The 19811-nt window shown below is 36.7% G+C and overlaps 1 protein-coding gene across 1 annotated transcript; it reads left to right on the forward strand.

The window, feature by feature from the left end:
• The first annotated feature begins 3030 nt into the window (after positions 1-3030).
• FAM204A (family with sequence similarity 204, member A) lies at positions 3031-19170 on the forward strand. Its single transcript, XM_010296680.1, has 7 exons — positions 3031-3282; positions 4282-4372; positions 4932-4965; positions 5545-5647; positions 7386-7475; positions 18576-18682; positions 19020-19170. The coding sequence occupies exons 1-7, from the start codon at positions 3031-3033 to the stop codon at positions 19069-19071; spliced, it is 729 nt and encodes a 242-aa protein (XP_010294982.1). The 3' UTR covers positions 19072-19170.
• Positions 19171-19811: the final 641 nt, after the last annotated feature.

A 19811-nucleotide genomic window follows, 5' to 3' on the forward strand; every position in this document is an offset into this window, starting at 1 on the left:
TCATTTCACTCATGAGTCATTGTTTGGCAGGACAGGAATTCAGGTGATAAAGGAAGTCAGATCAGTTGACCAAAAGGAAATAAATCAGATGATTTGAATATTTGCTCAAAGAGGACCAGAAAACGGGCATGAGAAGAATTTTACACTGAAGGAAGTTTTGGCCAAAATATCAGCCCTCACAAAATTGACGTGGGGACATTGGTGTTAGTCACAAGAGTGTGCTGCCTTGTCCTTTCTTTCCCAAATAAAAAGACTCTACACATTTTTTCAAACAAAAAAAAAAACCCCAATAAATTGCAAATTCTGTGAAGTAGGCAATAATCTGTTTTGCAGCTTCAGCAATCACTGACCTTTTGAACACAAACGCTTCTGGATTGCTGAAAGCCGTGTAGTAGCTCTGTCCCCCTTTTTTTCTCATGGAAGAACCTGTGATAAGTCAGAATTTGTTGCAGGAGAACTGGAGATTATCCTGAAATTTGGCTTTAAATTACAAATGCAATGAACTTGTAATTATAAAATGAAATGCAGGTGAACATTTGAGTACTTCATTTGTGTGCACAACCAGCGCCAATTTGTGCCACAAATTGGCTTGTGGCTACTAAATAAGGAGCACAACGTTTGGATACAAACTGTGTCATGAAATTAAACTTGTCTTCTGAAAATGTATCCCCACCAAATATATATTTACAGGTCATAAAGTTGTCACACATCTTTCAACTTTATGAGTGGTCTCAAATTAGCTCACAATAAGAACATATCATGAAGCCTAATGGTCTAACATCTTGCTAGAACAAATGGCAATAAATATCCAATACGTTTATCAATTACCATTTATCTGTATACCAAATACAATCAATTATTAAATGTAAATAAAATAAATCTCTTAAAAATTGATTTCCCAGATGAGAGGAAAATCTAGTTAGCAAGCTGAGTGTGAAATTTACAAGTAGTTCATGAAAAAGTGATTACTTACGGAATTAATTGATTTTGGAAATGAATCCGAGGATGTAAAATTATGCCATAAAAAGGAAGTGAATCTGAAGATCTGTTTTATATCTATGAGAAAGGTGTTTACTTTTTCCTTCCATGCACAGCCAATCCCAGAAGCTGTGATCCACCAAGAAATCCCTACTCAAAGATGTATTTCCTATTATTCATCTTCATAACACTTAAACTCTTGCCCTTTTTTCATTCCCTTCATAGCTGAATTGTTTGTCCACAACTGTGTTTGTGTCCTGATTTGGTGCCAGCAATTCCTTTCTCAGAAGTCTTGATACTGAGATTTAGCTTTCAACCTGGCAAATCGTTGCTCAGAAATGCACCTTCTTACAAATTATTTCAATCACGAAACCTCCCATCTTTCAGACACATTTCAGTGCTTGTTATGTCAGCCTCATTCCATCATCTTTTTCTTTCAGTGTTTCTGTGCCTCCCTTCCTGTTGCTCCTTATGTGCAAGATGTTCTTTCTGAATCATGTTCAGGCAAAATACCTTTTTGTCATCTGTCTCACTTCTGAAAGCTGGAAGGACAAGGTGTAAGAGAATCTTCCAAATAAGCAAGTCCTTCACTGAATGCTCTGCATAAACTTAGTGTTCACCTTTGAAGCATCTAGCACAGTGCTATTTGGCTCAGACTTCTCAACAAGTTTCTGAGATCTTTTCCACATTCTTCCAGCAGTTTAAAGAAAATGTATGCTCTGATGCTGGAAGACAATCCACAACAAACAACCTTGCAAGATCTGGGACTAGCGTTTTTGAGGATTTCTCTTCACCACATAGATCCAAGACACTAGTGGGAAATTTAAAAGGATTTTTCCACCCTTGAAGAGTAATGTTGCTGACCCTAGTCATTCTATCCCAGCATAAACACCTAGTTATTGTATAAATTACAAGGTTTACTTTTGGAATAGACCCCATAATCCTTTATGGCACCTAGGATTGCTGTAAACCTGGACACCTGTCTGTCTTCCAGAGCACTGCTGTTAATTCTGACAAAGACACCTCACTCGCACATGTTGGGCTGTCAGACCCTTCCGGAGCGAGGAAGTTGCTCTGTTTCCCCAGAGCGGCCTCACTGCGAGGAGGGGGCCTATGCCCCCACAGCCCCCAGGGGAGAACCTCCGCCCAGGAAGGCAGTACCTCTGCCCGCGGGACCGGGGCAGGCTCCCTCGCCGCTCCGTCCCGGCACAGGCCGCCCGCCCTGCCTCGTTGCCACGGAGACCAGGGAGGTCGTGCCCAAGGCAGCAAAGCGCCCGTTGATTGGCTGTGGAGCAGAACCCAATCGGCGGGCGGGGTGTTCCGGCGGTGCCAAGATGGCGGCCAGGTAAACACGGCCGGGGGGAATGCTGGCGCGGGGGTTGTGGTGAGGGGAGGCGGGTTGCTCGGCGGTGCTGCCGGGCTTGCGAGGGGGGCTGGAGGTGCGGGAGGTGCCGTCTGCGTTCCCCCACCTGGGCTTGAAGCGTCGCTTCATCCGGGGCGAGCTGCCCTCGTTTCCCCGGCCTGTCGCCTTCCCCGAGCGGGCTCTTCGCTCCGTCCTCCCCGCCGGCGGGTTGGCGGAGCTCACCCGTACCCGGCCTTACCCACCGGGCGGGAGGGTGGCGAGGTTGCGCGGTCCTGGGGAGCGATCGCGTGGAAGGGTTGGACATGCTCCCCCACCGCCCGTGCGGAGAAGCGGGAGGCGTTTGCTGCAGTATCGCCCGTAAACCGAAAGCAGCCGCAAGCAACTGCGAAGTGGCAAAACCTTAAAGAACAAGGAAGAGAAAAAAAAAAGCTAATAGCTTCAACCTGTGTACTTATATCCTCTACTTCTCTCTGAAATAGTAAGTATTAGAAGCTTTATAATGTGCTTGTCTAAAACATCTGATTGGTACTTTCTCAAGAGAAACTAAAATGTTTCTCATTATGTGTTTTGCTATTTCTGTTTCTCTCTTCTGCAGACTAATTATGATTTTATCTCAGAATGAGTAAGCACACATAACTCTGGTGTCTTTGCAGTGACTTGAAGTGGCTTGGACTTGTCTGAACTGGAAGATGTGGAGTGGGCTGTTACCTCCAGGACTGAATGAAAGTGATGTTGACTTAAGTTCGGATGATGGAGATGAATTGCGTAGTTCCTTTTCAAAGAAAGATGCAAAAGAAGATAGTGAAAGAGTTCACCTTTCTGAATTCCAGCAGAATGGACCTGAAAGTAATACTATCAGTGAACCCATTGTGATATCAGTGACAGATGGAGAAAAAGAATCTCAAACGTGCCCTTCTGGAATTTCTCTAAATATGTGGAATGTGGGTATTGTTACAGGTGTCCAAATGTCCAGAGCATAAATATACTGAGCAATATGCTCAAAGTTGAATGGCTAATTTTTAAATTAAAATAACTTAGTGTTGAATATTCAATATATAAATCTGAAATTAAATAAAATATTATCAAAGCGCAGTCATCCTAATATACCTTAGATTGTTTCAAGCATGCTAAACAGGAATTTAGATAGGAGGTGATTGTAGCTTTTTTTTTCCCTCTTTAATGTAATGGTGATTGAAAGCGCAGCAGGGGGATGTTTGGATGACTATACAGTTGTATAGAAGCTTGTAGTTTTGGTAGTGTATGGGCTCTTGAGTTTCTTCATAACTGCTTTCTGCATTAGTAAGGATTTACAGCTAAGTATATCAGCCACTGTAGTGGTGATGCATCTCTTCAAAATAGAGGTGTAATCCTTCCCCTTTCTGTAGGGGTTAGTCGCAGGCATTCAGACTCAGTTGCTTATAACCTCTTGATTTTCCTGTTGCAGGCTGAAGACTGAAAAAATAAATATAAACAAAGCAGCCTGTGCTTTAGGCTTTCGAGTCAAAATAAGAATTGGCAAAAACTAGTTACTGTTCTCCATCAGTCAACCCATGTAGGTGCCTGCTGTGCAACGACTATGCTGTCAGCAGTACTTGGATGACAAACTACCAGCTAGGCAATAACAATACATTGAATAGCTCAGGAACGGGCAACGAGCAGAACTGTGTTCAGTGTCATGTCCCATGAGAACACTGCTGGGTTTGGATAGTCCTGGGATTTAGGGAGGGCAGAAGGTCAGAGAGAGGTGATGAAAGATTAGAGCCAATTCTAGTTTAACACTCAGAGTTGGATGGTCTCAATTCATAAATTTTAATGTAATAGATATAAGCAGGTAGTATGGCTAAATAAGATATTGGGACATTTCTCAGCACATCATGTAATTTTTTTAAAAATGGGGGAAAAAAATTAAAATACTGATTTGCCTTTTCTTAATCTTGTAGAAGTTTGTGGAGCTTCAGAAGAAAAACCATGAAATGAGAACCCAAGCAAAACAGGGAAACAAAGGCCGAAAAAGGAAGCGTCCCAGAAAAGGTATTTTTATGTAATTACATAATTTATTGTCCTAAAATGGAAGTATCAAATACATTGGAAGTGGGATTTGCTGATGTGTGGTGGTTTTTTTGTTGGTTTTGTTTGTTTTTTTCTTTCTTACCAAAAATTGAATGCTTGAGTAGATGTATTCTAGCTATTGTCTAGGGTTTTATTTTTTTAGTTGTATACATCACTTGTAGGACTAGGTTGTAAATTGCTGCTTAAAGTTGAAGTAATATATTTCTCCCTCCCCCCCTTTTTTTTAAAGGAGGTAGGACTTAGCTAATACTGATTTATGGCTAAGTGTATTACAGTAATTCTATAAAACATACTTTTGTGTATGTAAAACTTCTGGTGTAAAACTTCTTTGCAGATATTGTAGGAGTTTCTTTGTATGAGAAGTCCTACAGCTGCATGGTTTAAATCCACATGATCATTGGGTAAAAATCCTAATGTGTCAGTCTTTCAAAGGAAATGTGAGTGATTATAGTTCTGTTAACTTCATTGGCTGCTGTAGGGTATTACTGTGTAATGTTGGATTTTTTTTTTTTCCCCCTAGAAAAACAGAAAAAGAACGATGAAGTGACTAAGAGGTATAACCAGGTCAATGTGATTATCTGAGGTCTGTTTTTAATATCAGGCAAAACTTGTGAAAAGCTTGGCCACTTGCATGGCCAAAGCCTAGCTTTGAACGTCATGTAAAATATCTGCTGAAGTTGTTCAGTGTCTTGTTGGGCAGCTGAATTTGATACCAGTGACTCATTGATAAAGTTTATTGCTTGATTTTAAAAATAAACACAAATGTATTAATGTATCTTAAAATGGACTTAATGTTATTCCTAGATGTTTTGCATGTAATGGCATACAAGCTCCTGTTCAGCCTGCTCTTCCTCCTCTTCTTTTTCCTCCTTGGCAGTGTTAGGTTTATGGTCGGACCTGGTGATTTTAAAGGTCTTTTTCAACCGGAATGATTCTGTAAGCTTGCTTTCAAGATTGTGGAATTACCCTTAGAGAGGGGAAGGAATAATTAATTTCACTTCCACTAAAAACTGCAAATGGATGAAAAGAGCATGTCTGCCAAATGGAGGAATTAATTTTAGTGTTGAAAAGAATATTACAAGTTGTGGAAAGGGAACTGGTTATATTAATTACTTTTTGTTGTTTGTTTTTAGTCGTCAACAGTTGGCAAATGAAGACAAATGGAAAGAACTTACACAATACTTTGGAATCAATGATAGATTTGAATCACCTGTGGATAGCAGGGCTTCACAAAAGGTGACTGTTGATACAAAAGCAATGTCAGGTTGTACTTGACAGTAAAAGACCTCTGCCTTAACTGAGATAGGAGAAAACCTGAGACTATTTGAAAGTTAGTAAATGCTCAAGTCACTCTGAGGAACAATAATTTTATGCACTTTTTTAATGAATTTCATTTTATCATACTTGGATTGAAAGGTTGCTGTGCTTTCTTTTGAGACAGTATCCATGCTTGTTTCCTGTCTAGTTTTGTTTTCTGTTATCATGAGAGACAGAGCACTTCATATGCATTGTTTGACTTTTCTTTTGGCTTTTTTAGTCATGTTATAACTTTGAAATGTGTCACATAAATCCTGTAGTTGACATCAGTGGCTATAGGAATTAGAGGGATAAACCTACCATACAGTTTTACTGGATATATAACACTTTCTGTTCATAAATATTGTCTAACTAGTCATATTTGAAATAACTAGTACAACATGATGGACAAGTTAAACTGACAATATAATGAGTTCCTCATAGCAGTATCTGTTCTTTAGCTTTTCTGGTAAAGGCCTGTATAAGTTCTATGACACCAAATGTTTAGTTACCCTCCTTTATGATACATTTTCTATTTTTCATTTGCCTCAAGTAAGTTTCTGCATTCAAGTCATAAGATGTTTGCTTCTGTCTGAGTTCTTTCTTTTGGTGGGTATTTAGTTGTCATTAAACTGCTCAGGATAGATCTGGAATGAGGCCCAAAGTGTTAAAATGCAGATGCTCTCCACATAAGTTCAGAGATTTTATCGCTAGTGGAACACAGGTCTCATTAATTGCAGAAAAGGCATCTAACAGAATTGGCTATCACTTTGATTTCCAGTTGTGCACTTTTCCTCAACATCCACCTGAATAATTCAAGCGCAGTATTTGCAGATCACTGTTTCTCAAGAATTGTTAGCTTTTTTGCTTTTATCTTTTTTAAAAAGTACATGTTATGAAACTGTCAAATGTGTTTTCTTTAGCATCACTAATATTTAAAACCAGTGAGGCTGTAAATTGCCTTCTGTTATGAGCAAGTGAGTTTTCTGTGAAATTCTGAAGTCAGTGGCTGCTGCTGTGCTACCTTTCTGTATTCCTTCAGAAGTTTCCAACTGTGATTTCCAGTAAATATTTACTTTTCATCGTTACATTATTTGTAAATGTTGTCGTTAAACAAGTTGTATTGGTCATAAAGGTTATTTTCTTATTTTCAGAGGTTAAATTTTGAAGCTTTTTCTTTGTTTCCCATAGGACTGCTAGAATTTTTAATTTATAAGTACAGTGGAGTGGAACCATGCCAGAACTCAGTTTTTGGATAAAGATAGGATCTTAGAACTGTAACGATACAGTGGTAATTGCCATTCTTCATGTTACCTGACACATATATTTCACATTTTGTTTAGAAAGCTCCAGGGATGGAAGAGATAAGCCAGATCTTCAGATGAAATTTTATTGTGACAGGCATAAACTAGTCCGTGTAATTTTTTTAACCTACAGTATTATCCTGCACATAAGGTGGAACTAATGCAATGATTTGTGCTCAGGCAGCTTTTCAGTGAATTCTTAATTATTCTGTCCATTACAATACATAGACAAAGTGATTTGTGTTACATAGAAATTACAGGTTTATGCAGTGTCTTAAAAGAAAGAATTTTATGAAAGAACTTGAGAAAGGAGATGCTCCCTTTAAATGTGTTATTTCTTCTTGTCCTAAAGATATTGGCTTTTCTTTTTCTAGTCTGGCCTTGAACTTAGCATAGAGAAGTCTGTGGCTGAAGGTGACATTGATAAGGCTGAGGAGCTGAGTGATAGATTAGCCGTTCGTGAGGTAAGTGGGCTATTAATAAAAGCTCTTGGGAAACTTACATCTGTACAAAAAGTGTCTTAACTAAAATAGCATTGAAGATTGTTTGGGGCCTCTTTCCTGCTTCCTAAGCAGATTTCTGTCAGTTGACTGAAGTATTTTGCTGCTGATCTAGTCATGCATGGACAGCTGTATATAAGCTATGACAGCTATGTATAAGAATTGAAAATACAATGGTGAACGATCCCAAGTAACCTTGCTTTAAAGCCTTCACACCAACTCCACGAGTCAGAGGAGTCAGTAACTAGTTATCTATACTGAGCTTTTGATTTTTCTGCATGTCACAAGCCAAGAAAACAGGACTAGGATGTTCTCTTCCTGTGAGTTCCCTGTGGCTCAGACTTCTCCGTGCATTCCCTCCCCAGCAAGCTTGGGAGGAGTGAAAAACGGTAGAGATTTAGCAAGTTTAGAACAAGAAATGCGTCAGTGCTGCTTTTCATGTGTATTTATATGATCAGGAGTTGACAGCTGGAAGAATTCTGGAGAAGAATGGGAGTAGATGGATGTCAGACATACTGCTGTGGCACTAGAATGATGTTTATAGAATTAATGGATTTTTTTCTTTTTGTATATATTTTTAATATAAAAATGCATATCTTCTAAAAAAAAAAAATCCAGGTGAGAGAAATGCTGTTGTTTTTCAAGACACTGTCTTGTTAGTTGGTGTATCGGAGTAATTTTATGAAGGCTATGTTCCTCTTTGCTGTAAAAAGTGGACCCTTTAAATTTGTATGTGGTGCTGAGTGAATACTTAAACTGGTGAGGAATCTACCAGATACCTCTGGTAATTGCAGTTTCTTGTAAGAAATAGTTAAATTGGTGAACATATGGTAGATGGTAGCAGGTGAAGTACATAATTGAAAGCCATGGAGGCTGTTGTACCCACTGCTGTTTGTGCACAGGCGAGAAAATGCAAAGAAGGACAATTAGGATAAAAAGATAGTTGGAATAGTTTTGAAGCCAGGTAAGAAAAAAATAACTAAGTATTCTTTGAGGTGAGTGCAGGACCTATCATTTTTAAGTCATCTGAGCTACAGTATTTAAATTATACATATTATAAATTTATATTAGAAATTAATTATATATTTTTGCTTTCATTCTTCTATCTTGCATACTCTTCTGTCTTCACAGAGTTAAAGGGAATTTTCTGTCCACTCTATACACTAGCAAAATTCAAAGGTATTGGAAAAGCATTAAGATGGACAAACTCCAAATAATTCTCATTCTCATGCAACTATTTAAAGTGTTCCCCAAGTACAGGGTCTCAAGCTAATCTTTAATGCAAAATTGCAAATTTAAATCTATTTAATGTAATATAATACACTATTGTGATGGCTTTAAAAACAGATGGCTTTTGAAACGGGAAATACAGTTCTTAAGGTTCTGTAAATAAGGTTAGGTAAAAATAACTGTTCTTATACAATCATTAAACTCCTACAGTTAGTCACTTAGGGCAGTTTCTAATGACTAGACTCTTACCTGCTTATTCACCAGTGATCACAAAACTTCACTCTGCAAAGATAACAGCTATTGACAGTGATAGGAATGTGTCCTAATGTTCCTTTTAAGTCTGACCAGCTTCTTGCTGTGATACTGTTGCATTACCTTTCATGTGTACAACATGAAAAACACTTGCTGTTCTCCTTCACGAATATCATTATCCCATCTACTCTAAAGTGGTTATCATAATCAATAAAACATACTGAGGTTCTAGTGCAAATTGTTTGACTATAAAAACAAATTAATGTAAGAAGTTTTAAGGTTTTGTAATATTTATGATAAACTATTATCTGATTTCGGTAGCCATGGGATGGTACAACATCTAGCATATCCCAGGTGCTACAGCAATGTATTATTTGTGGAACATTAGCTCCAAATTGTTGACTTTCAAATATTAACATGTTGTAATTCTGAAAACAAAGTGCTTGAAACATTATTAGTATTCACAGCCTTGACTTGGTTTTGGTTAAGTGGGTTTATCTGAATAAATAGTATGTTCAAAGAAGGAAAACTCAAATGACTCTGGCTTGATCTCATGGGGAGTTCTGCTGAGGCACAATCCATGGGAATTCACTGGGATTCTCTACTGTTGTAAAAATGTGCTAGCTACATAACCCACTGCAAGACTTATTTTTCTTTGTGGTTTTTAAGAAGCTGTGTGGTTTTTTTTTTAATGTTGGGTCTTTTTAATACTTTTATAGCAATAATTCTAACAGTGACTAATTCTGATTCAGTGAAGAACTATAGAAAAGGATTTGATTATGGAAGAGGTTGATTCAAAAATCGTTTTTGTGTACAAGTACAATTAATAAAAAACTGCTTTCATGTTCTATAGTAGTGATTAAATCACTACTTTCCTTCTCTTTGCAATATAAAGAAATGTCCCTTTTAAAACTCATTTTACATAATAGTGAGTTAATTTTTAAAGTATGTGGCTATTTGTATCCCTCCAACTTCCAAAGACAACACAACACTGTGAGGAAGTCAGGCATGGAACTATACTATGACTGTATTGAAGTACACCACTTCTGAAGTCTAAAGAAATAAGTGGATGAATTTTCTTAAAATCTTTTATCTCAACTTCATCTTTTTATATATAGTTTTCATTTTTCATGTTGCAGGGTTGGGGGCAGGGAGCGTATGAGAAACAGCTGTCTTCTGTTTGGGGTACAGCCCCCTTGCAGCCATGTGAAAAATGTTCAGTGGATAGGTGTTCTTTTTGAAATCAGGTGTATGGGGTTTTAGTCGGCACCATTTTCTTTTGCAAGAAGCAGTGACTGGAACCTGCTGATAAAGCTTTTGCTTTGAGGCACAGATCCCAGAGTTCTTAAAGCTGTTTCCTGCCTTAATAAGTGAAACTAATTTTTGATGTATAACATTTATAAACCTGTGAAACTGATAGGGCAGCTTCAGTATTTAGAAAAATGAAGCCAAAAATAAACAGATGATGAGAATAGGCAGTAAAAACATCTTCTAAAAAGCTAAGGAACGCCAAAATGGTGCTGTCAATATGCTAGCATTATGACACAGTGAGAAAAGGTTTTTAAAAATCAGATTCCTTTAAAATCGGTGGTGATTTAGGCAATATGCATAATCTAGCAGCTGTGAGTGGATCACTGGAATTTACATCCTAAAACACTAAATAATACTGCTTCAAGGTTTTGAGTCTTTTGGTTTCCATGTGGTACTTGTTGCAGGTTCTTTAAGGAAAATGTTACTGTACTGCTGTAAGTGAGGCTTTGAGCACTGTGTTACTTGCTGCTTGCTTCTCTTTTGATGAATATGCAAAAATGCTGATTTTAAAACAAAGCTTCTTAATCTAGTAGCGTTCAAGGTTTTAGACTGAGAGAAGTTAAAACCTGGATACTTTATGCATGAGGCTCTGTATTTACTAGTGACTGCATCTCTGGATTCATATGTAGCTTTTGAGACTAGCTAAAAATATTTTGCCCCTTTTTTATTGGCAGTTGCATTTCTATTAAAAAATGGATTGTACTTATGTGATGATGATACTCAGTCTAATCTCTTGGGAAACCTCACTACAAAGTATTACCCCTTGTCTCCTATAGTCATCCTAGTTTGTGGACTAGAAAAGTGATTGCAGTTAGTTTGGGATTTATCAGGGTAGTAGGTCTCAAACTGTAGCATCCTTGGCCATACCAGCAGCGTGTTCCCTTATAGGCTGTTCTGCTTCACTAAGAGTTCTAGTAATCCTGAAATTCTTGATTGCATTATCTTATATATGAGTGAAACTCTTCCTGAAAAAATATGGGCATGTCTGCATTATGTTGTACCAAACACATCAGACTTACCATCAGTAACTCTGCTGCTTTGGCTACTCTGCTTCTAGAATCCAGTCTAGCTTGAGCGTCTCAGTGCTGTGGTGCAGTTACAGCGTATAAATCAGTACTCCTTTGATAAATTTTTGTTGAGCATCAACATAATGCAGATGGGTCATATGATGAATCTCAATTCACTGTGGATTTTTAAACATGCTCTTAGACTGAATTATTACCGTAGTACCTAAAACATAGTACTACTAGTATTAAATAACTAGCAGTTCATTGCAGTGTGCTGGTATACTAGCACAGTTAAGGTTTATTATTGTAACAAAAAGACAGCAACTGGATTACAACATTCCAGGGGTTTCAGCATTGGTAAAGAGTCCTTCGTGTTTTAAAGTTGTTCTTTTCAAATGTAGAGCGGCATACTTAAAGCTATTGTTCAAACACTGCATTTAACGATGACTTGTTTAACTTGAGACATGCCAACAGAAGTGTTAATATTAAACGTAGGAGTTGCCAAAAAAATGTTGAACCTTTTAGAATGAAAGTTGTTGAGAGAATGAAGTTTATTTAACTTTATTTAAGTGGGCTTAGCTGGGCTGAGATAAAATGGTTTTCCTGGTGATGCTCTAGGTGGTTGATATTTAATGGTAGCAGGTACTTGGATGCGTAGCTGTGAACAGACACTTGGAATTATGTCAACTTTTCTAACGCTTTCAGAAAAAACTTTCTGGAATAATATCTTGAAATGTACTTTAGTTGTTCCTACTGTGTTTGTGGGAATCTGTCTAGATCTTTTTCAAGAAGAAATGTTGATAAATTAGAGCACTGTGACTGTGCATAGTTGGAGGTGTTTATCCTTTTAAGTAGGGATGGTATGTGGAGATACCTCATAATTTCACTTTGCTGTAAATCGGTTTCAGTTTGGAGTGATACTTGTAAAAGTTCTTCTCCTAATTAAACCAAATAATTTTGAAAGGTTGCCCCCTCCCCCCCATCCCCCAAACCCTGTAATATATAAACCTGAAAATATTTTCCAAGCTTTTTTTACCCCAGAGAAAGAACTTTTAATAGTGATTTTTTTTTTTTTTACTCAAATCATTGTGTAGTGTCTCAAAGCAGAATGCAGATTTTCTTATGACGCTAATATTCTGAGAACTGATCTGGCTAAATCTCAAACTTTGCATTATGCTTGTGGTTTTTATGTTAACTGCCTGGTAGGTAGGTGCCACATTGTCTAAGAGTGCGTTAGCCTGAGGACTGTAACTTGAACACGATAAAATAATCTTGACCATATTAGATTTACCTGTCAAAAGGAACTTCTAAAATATTTTGTAATTTAGTGTGCTAAATTACTGGAGTAGTTAGTTGTCAGTCTATAGGTAGCGCAGGCTTTTTGACAGCACTGTTCCCAAGTGCTTAGCTTAGTGGCTTCTGGCATTTTGGTGAAACATTTTTAAAAAGCTGCGATGTATAGGGGAACTATGGTATTTTAATCAAGCTTAAACTATGATTGTCAATCTACATCATAATCAACAAAATTAATTGGCTTTTCACTGGGATATCATTCTCATGTTACAGCAAGATCAGTCCCGCTGTTGTCTTCAAAATTTGTTGCCTCAGTTTTGATCATTTTCTAACCATTAAATTAGTATCCATTGTCTGTAAGTAACTTCTAGTCATATAATTTAGAATAAGAAGTACATGAGCAGGGTTGTATCTCGTAACCATTAAGAACCATTTTGGAAGCTGTTTTCCACTTGAAAATCTGGGTAGGATATGATTGAGCATGAGGTCACACACACATTACTGTTTCAGATCGACAGGTTACAGTGCTTGATGATCTTCTATTGGTAAAATAGTTTCATTTCTAAATTCTCTTCAACACTCACAATTTATCATAGTGCTTTTAGGTACCTGAAGAGATTGATGCAATTTATATGGAATATAACCAAGCACCAAATAACTTGGAAATCTTGCCCATTTAAAGGACTCGGGGGAAAAAAAAGAGTTTATTTTTATCTCTGAAGGATTTTCTTTCTAATACTTAGTGGAGGTGCTTCCAAATATCTATCTTCATTGAGGTTGTTCTCATTTAACCTTTGGAACATGGCAGGGTTATCACCTAGAATTACATTCTTACGCTCCCTTAATTATGTATATCTTTTCCTTAACAAACCTTAAAAAAAGATTTCAGATGTTACAAGTCTAATTAAAGAGACAGACAAAGCACAGTTTATACTGTAGATTTTTTCTGCAGTTCAATTAATCAGCATGTTTTCTCTTTTAATTAAAACCATTTTAGTAAATTAAAGCCCACAGCAAAACACATATATAATTTGTTTGTAATTAGCTCTTAATTGGTGGTAGTTGAAGCTTAGCACCCTTGGTTTCTTTCTTCATGATTGCCATTTTATTAGCAGCCAGTCATTAATTAATCTTTTTTTCTAATTAGCTTATAAAACTGTTGATGGCACATTATTGTAAATGTGATTTTAAGTTCAAAGCTTGTTAATAAGCTTTCTTACTTAGAAGAACAGAGATAAAGAAATTGCTGAAAACAGTACTACAGTTCTTTTTTTAAAACTGCCTTTCTTATAAGGGGGCTGTGTAAAGCATCTAACAGCTTATAGTTAATTTTTTAATGCTGTGTTTTCTCATGAATGGAAGAAGTAACTTGCATTTAAATGTTTAAATCTAGCAAAGACCTTAATAGAAGAGTTTTCTGTCCTTGCTCCATTACTGTGTCATCCAACTATAATTTGATGTTGTAATACATGGCATAAAAACACAACAAAGGTATTACAAAGTATTTTACAGTGAAAGTTGAGCACGTCATTGAAAGGGGACAATTTTCACTGCAAAATCCACTCGTTATTCTTGTTTGCTTTATATATTTTATATACGTCAGCAATGGATAACATTCCATAACATAAAAGGAGAAAATCATTGCTAAAGGCAAGCCTGAAATAACTAGATTCATATTTGATGAGAAACTGTAACACTGCATTAAAAGGCTGTTTGGCTTCTCTGGTATGATCATAGGATATTTCAGGACCTGTTTGAATATAGCTGTTTTGTTAGAGCTTCTGTAGGCTTAGTGTTTTGTATATCATACCTGAATATTTCTGGAGCAGTTCTTGAATCTGTTGTCTCATTACCTGTATCATTCAGCATTTACGTTGCACAGTGCCATTGTAATGAAAAGTCTTTGCTTTATGATATTTAATGTTAAATGTCTTGATTTTCAAGGAAGTTTTCTGGAAGTTATGGTAGATTCTGTTGCAACTTAAGAAAAATGTTTACTCTTCTGCCTGAACTTTACATACTATTTCAACTTGAGCTATTTCTTTGCTTGTTTTAAAAGTGCTTTATGATGCTGTGCAAGAAACACTAGAAAGGGATAGCTGACAAGGAAAAAATTAAAAATTGGATAAAAAGTAAATGAATAATGTCATATTACTAAAAAGATGAGAGGCTAATTTGCGCCGACTTTTTGCTAATTTTGTTCAAGCCTCAAAATGAGGAGCTGTCACCCGTTCTGTGTAGCACTGATGACAGTGCCAATGATCCATGAAATAAGCTGCCGCTGGCTTTGTTCTGATAAGAATGAACAAATCTGCACAATGTACGGCTCCCAGAATCTCATTTTCATACTTGCATGCAGGCTAAAAGAAATAAGCTGTTTGCAGGCTTGATTAATCAGACATTTGAGGGTTTTTTGTCTCTTTGATCTCTTTCGTCTCCTAGGTAACTTGCTTGACATTAATGTTGAGCTTGAGTAAAGACAATCAGGAATTGTAGACCAAACTGATATAAAAATTAAAGACCTTAACACTTTAAGTACTCCAGCAATGGTTCCGCTTTACTTCAGAAAACATCTGTTTTCATTTAATTAAAGAACAAAAGAGAATGGCATAAATATTTTTCATAGAGACCTGTTATTCCATAAAAACTTAAAGTATGATAATTGGTATTTTTAAATAAATGCCTTGAAACTGTTCAAAAAGAGGCTAAGCATCAGAAATTTGTTACAAGGTAGCAACTTCAGACAAGTACAAAATTTATGAAAAATAATGGATAAGGAATTTTCATTTATGCTACACTAAACATCTAGAGTAAGACATTTGACACGATTATTGGTCAACTTCAAAATGGAAAAGTCTTTGCCCTGTAGAAATGAAGTTGTTTTTTTCAGTTTGTCTTAAAAATATATATATTGTGTTACAAGGATGAACCATTATATCAGCTTTACTACCCAATATGATTTACACACTTTAAACCTGTAAAATTGAAAGGAATTTAAAAAAAAAAAATGTCGCAGTGCGTTTGCTTGAGGTTATGCAGACGCTTTTACAAATCTTCCAAGTGGCTGTAAAGATGAATGCCTCAAGGGTCTAGCCAGGGCCCTGCTTTTCCAACCAGCTAAAGCCCTTATCTTAAATCCAAGCAAAGTACCATTAATCTTTTTGAAAGACCTTTTATGGCTTTTAATATATCCCAAATTAGAACATTTTACACCCTTGGTTCCTGAAATATGGTGATAAAAAGCCTTTAGAGCTTAATTTTCCTTACTGCGTGCTCTGACCAATTTGCAGTTCTTTGTGATAATGTTTAGACACCTTAATTAAAATGCAGCAAAATATTGGATGTTCTATATGGAAAATGCTGATACTTTGACTACACAAGAAATTGTTGTGTATGTTTTTATTCATGCTTTCTTACTGCTTTTAAGATTGTATTTTATTGAATTATCTGATGACCTGAAATGTTGGTGTGTGGGTTTTTTTTAATGGAAAACCCATTGACCAAGCTTTTGTGGATTTCTTTGGGGGGGTGAGGGAGAAGTGAAGATGTATGTCTGGGTGTGGGTGGGAGCAGATGATGTTTAATCTAAAACGTTTGTGTGTGTCTATATATGACATATTTGTTTTCATGTCTTGAAAATTTGACTCTGTAGCTTAGAAATGATAACGTTAACGCTGCAAAATGTTTCTCGTTTTACTTCCACGTACACTACAGAGGATCCTATTATCCCATTTTTTCTGTACTTTTCAAAGATGGAAGAACTCATTCTGTCTTCCAAGAAATAGAGATCAGAAGTTTTTCTGCAGCACTTGTGTAGACCTCACTTGTGTATATTTGTATGTGTGTAAGTGCTCACTAGGCCACTAGTTTATATTATAAGGAGATGCTGTTACTCATCACATAGTAAGAGTTAATTTTCAAGTATGTTAGCAGGTAAAATACAGTTCAGACATAACGGCATGGTTCTGCTGATTGACTTCAGCTATCAGATAGCTCTAGTTTTTAAGCTAATAATTAGTCCTGTTTCAATTAACAAGTAAACATTTTTTTAATATTTTAGGTGACTTTTCTTAAGCATACTGCAAGTATATTAAAATTAACAGCTGCCCTTAAATATTAAGTGACAGTGCAAATAAGGGAATGTTGTGTTCTAGTCTTTGACTTGAGATTTGGCAGTTCAGATGTTGTCATTGAATTACTGATTATATAAAATGTTAATGCTCAGGGCTAAAATGATGTCGCGAATAGAAAAGTTTTTTAAATGTCTGGTCACATGAATTATTTTGTGCATCAAGATGATTCCATAGGTACATATGTATGACCTTTTAAGATGTGAAAATAGGAGATGAAAAACTTGCTTAGCATTATTTAATTGGCACATTTTCCTTTTAAAATACTATGCATACCCCTCAACTGTGTGTGTTGCTAGTGTTTAGAGCCTTAACAAACCACAAACTGATCTTGTGCTTACTGCATACATGCATGTAGACTCTCAAAGCCTTCTGCATAAAGGCTACTTTCTCGATTCTTGAACCCTGAAAGGACCATAAGCTAGAATAGCTTGTAATGATGCTGTTTTGTTTTGCTTCGTTAACAAAATGATCAGGGTATTGACCTACCTATAGGGTAGGTGTTTGATGCGCGAGTTGTAGAAGGTGTGTAAGCACGTCTACACCTGAAGATGCGTTCTTGAGTTCTCACTCGTCTGTTAAGGAGTGTTCTTTCACTTGGGTGTCTCATGCCTCTCTTGTTTGATGCTCCCATGACATTTTGGGGAAATTTAGAATCATTTTCCAGTCAGAAGCATGTTAGCTAACTTCAGTAATTTTGGACTCAATAGGAAGAAAACATATTTGTCCATATCAATTTGTAGCAGTCTTGGCTCAATGAATTGCTTGTTTGTGTTGGAGAAAAGCGGTAACTTTTGAAACCAAATTCTTCCATAATTCATAATTTAGTTGCAGATAATGTCAAGTCGTGACAGCAATCAGAAAACGTGATGTGGTCAAGCATTGGAACGGACTGCCCAGGGAAGCGGTGCAGTCACCATTAGTGGAGGTGTTCAAAAAACCTGTAGACGTGGCACTTCGGGACATGGTTTAGTGGGCATGGTGGTGTTGGGTTGACTGTTGGACTTCATAATTTTAGAGGTCTTTTCCAACCATAATGATTCTATGATTTTATTCTGTGTAACTACAATGAACAAGTTACGAATGCTGATTAAGGGAAATAATATGATCATAGTTCACAGCACATTCTTCCATCTTTTTTGCTTTATTCTTCCCCTCCCCCCTCCTTGACAATTGACTAAAGTGAGCTTAATTCTCACAGTGTGAGTAAGTTTATGAAAGTAAAGTAGTATTCACCTACAGCCTATTACGACCTGATTAGAAAAGCATGTATATTATCACACTAATAATCTAAAAGCTGGTAATGTGAAGACTTAATGCCAGGTGGACTCTAAGGACACTGCTTCATTTACTTTCTGGACAGACTGATTAAAACATGACTACTGGTGCTACTGGAAAATGTGTGGTAGTAGCAGTTCTTCCTGTATAAAACTGTCTTTTTGAGTGGGTTTCATATCGGTGAGACCTGATGCGATTGTGTTAGCACAGCTGAGGTCACGGACTGGTCTTAATAATGGAGACTGTGTGTATATATCTATGTCTGTATATTTATTTAAAAAAAAAAAAAATCTAGTGGGCAATTGCCCTTTGCTTTTCTTCTTGAAAACAAGGGATTTGGTGAAAAGGATTCTTGCCCCAGAATTCCACTCCTGTGTATTTCTCTCAAGAGACATTCTTGATTGTCTGATCTAATAGTACAGCATCAGCCTAATATTTGAAAGATATTTTAATATCTGTTGATTTTTGAGAGACAATATCAGACCAAGTAATTTGTGAGGCTTAAATTTCATATGAGCCATTTGCATCTATTCAGTCTTCCTTTGTTTCTTTCTATGTCTTAGCTTGGTGTGAAAATTGCCGAAGCTGCTGCTTGCCGCAACTTTGTAAAAGCCAAACAAGAAGCAGAGGCTGCCCAAGAAGCTCGAAAAAAAAAGAAGCTTGCTTGGGGGTAAGTCATTTGAGTATGGAATTAAACATTTGTGGTTTCATTGGCACTAATTGTAGACAGTACAGTCTCAGTTAAATGTTTTCTGAGTTGAAATAGGCTTGTGCTAATCTTACTTGTTTAGTTTAACCTTGTTGGTGTTGGGGGGGGGGGTTCTTTTTAGCAGTGTATCAGACTTAAGTACAGAGGCTTTACCAGAATTAATGTATTGGTTATATGGCTACATTTGCCTTCATGTTTTAATTATAGTATTAAAAATTATTTTTTTGATATTAATAATAGTGTGGCTGAAACACATATACCCATGATTCCTAACATGTGTTTTTGTGCTCTATTTCAGATTTGAAGCCAAGAAAAGATGGGAAACAAAAAGCAACATGGGATACATGTAATCCATCCTGTTTTCCTCTGGAGTCAAATACCTGTTTTTACTTGAAGAATCTCTGTGGGAGACTTCTTAAATCTAAACACCAAAAAAAAAAACCCAAAACAAAACCCAGCACATCAAATTCTTATGTTTCTCTTAATGCTGTTAGACTGCAGTGTCTTGTTTTGGCGTGCTCTTGTAATGTAGCAAAAATACTAACTAAACATCAATACTATGTTAAATATAGTATTTTCGTCCAAAATCTGAAAATCTAAGATAATGCATTTGGAGTCTGGTAGAGAACTCGTAAAGTTGGAATAAAATACTTGATTGAAATGTGTTCTATGCCGCACTGCAGTTACAATGCGTGGGTATGAGGAGAGGGATAAGTTTTCCTGCTAAGTTGTACAGACTTAGTGCAGTAAGTACTTACTCTTCTGATCGCTTGAAAGTTTGGGGGCACACTAAGTAAAGAAAAGCAAAACCACCCTACTAGTTTAAAACCATTATTATGTATGCATTTATGGGCTTAGTAGATATAAAGAGAAAAATACTGGCTGAAAAAGTCCATCCTCCCTCTCCTGGGAGGATCTGGTACTATTTGTCATGTCCTGTTGCCATGTTCCTTAGAATATTTCAAATTCCCGTTTTCCTTCCCAAGAACTCAAGTTTTAAAAGTCCCAGTTTCTTTGAGCAGATGAAGTATAGAAATGCATATCTTGAAAAATATCTGAAATACGTTATGTTGTGCAGTTGACTGCATCC

This window comes from Phaethon lepturus, unplaced genomic scaffold, assembly GCF_000687285.1.
Source record: "Phaethon lepturus isolate BGI_N335 unplaced genomic scaffold, ASM68728v1 scaffold2471, whole genome shotgun sequence".
In the NCBI taxonomy this organism is placed as follows: domain Eukaryota; kingdom Metazoa; phylum Chordata; class Aves; order Phaethontiformes; family Phaethontidae; genus Phaethon; species Phaethon lepturus.

Excerpts from the sequence above, each read along its gene's own strand:
- FAM204A (XM_010296680.1), top strand. The coding sequence starts at position 3,031 with ATGTGGAGTGGGCTGTTACCTCCAGGACTGAATGAAAGTGATGTTGAC. Across the intron at positions 3,283-4,281 it reads TTTCTCTAAATATGTGGAAT|AAGTTTGTGGAGCTTCAGAA; the intron begins GTGGGTATTGTT and ends TTAATCTTGTAG. Across the intron at positions 18,683-19,019 it reads AAAAAGAAGCTTGCTTGGGG|ATTTGAAGCCAAGAAAAGAT; the intron begins GTAAGTCATTTG and ends GCTCTATTTCAG.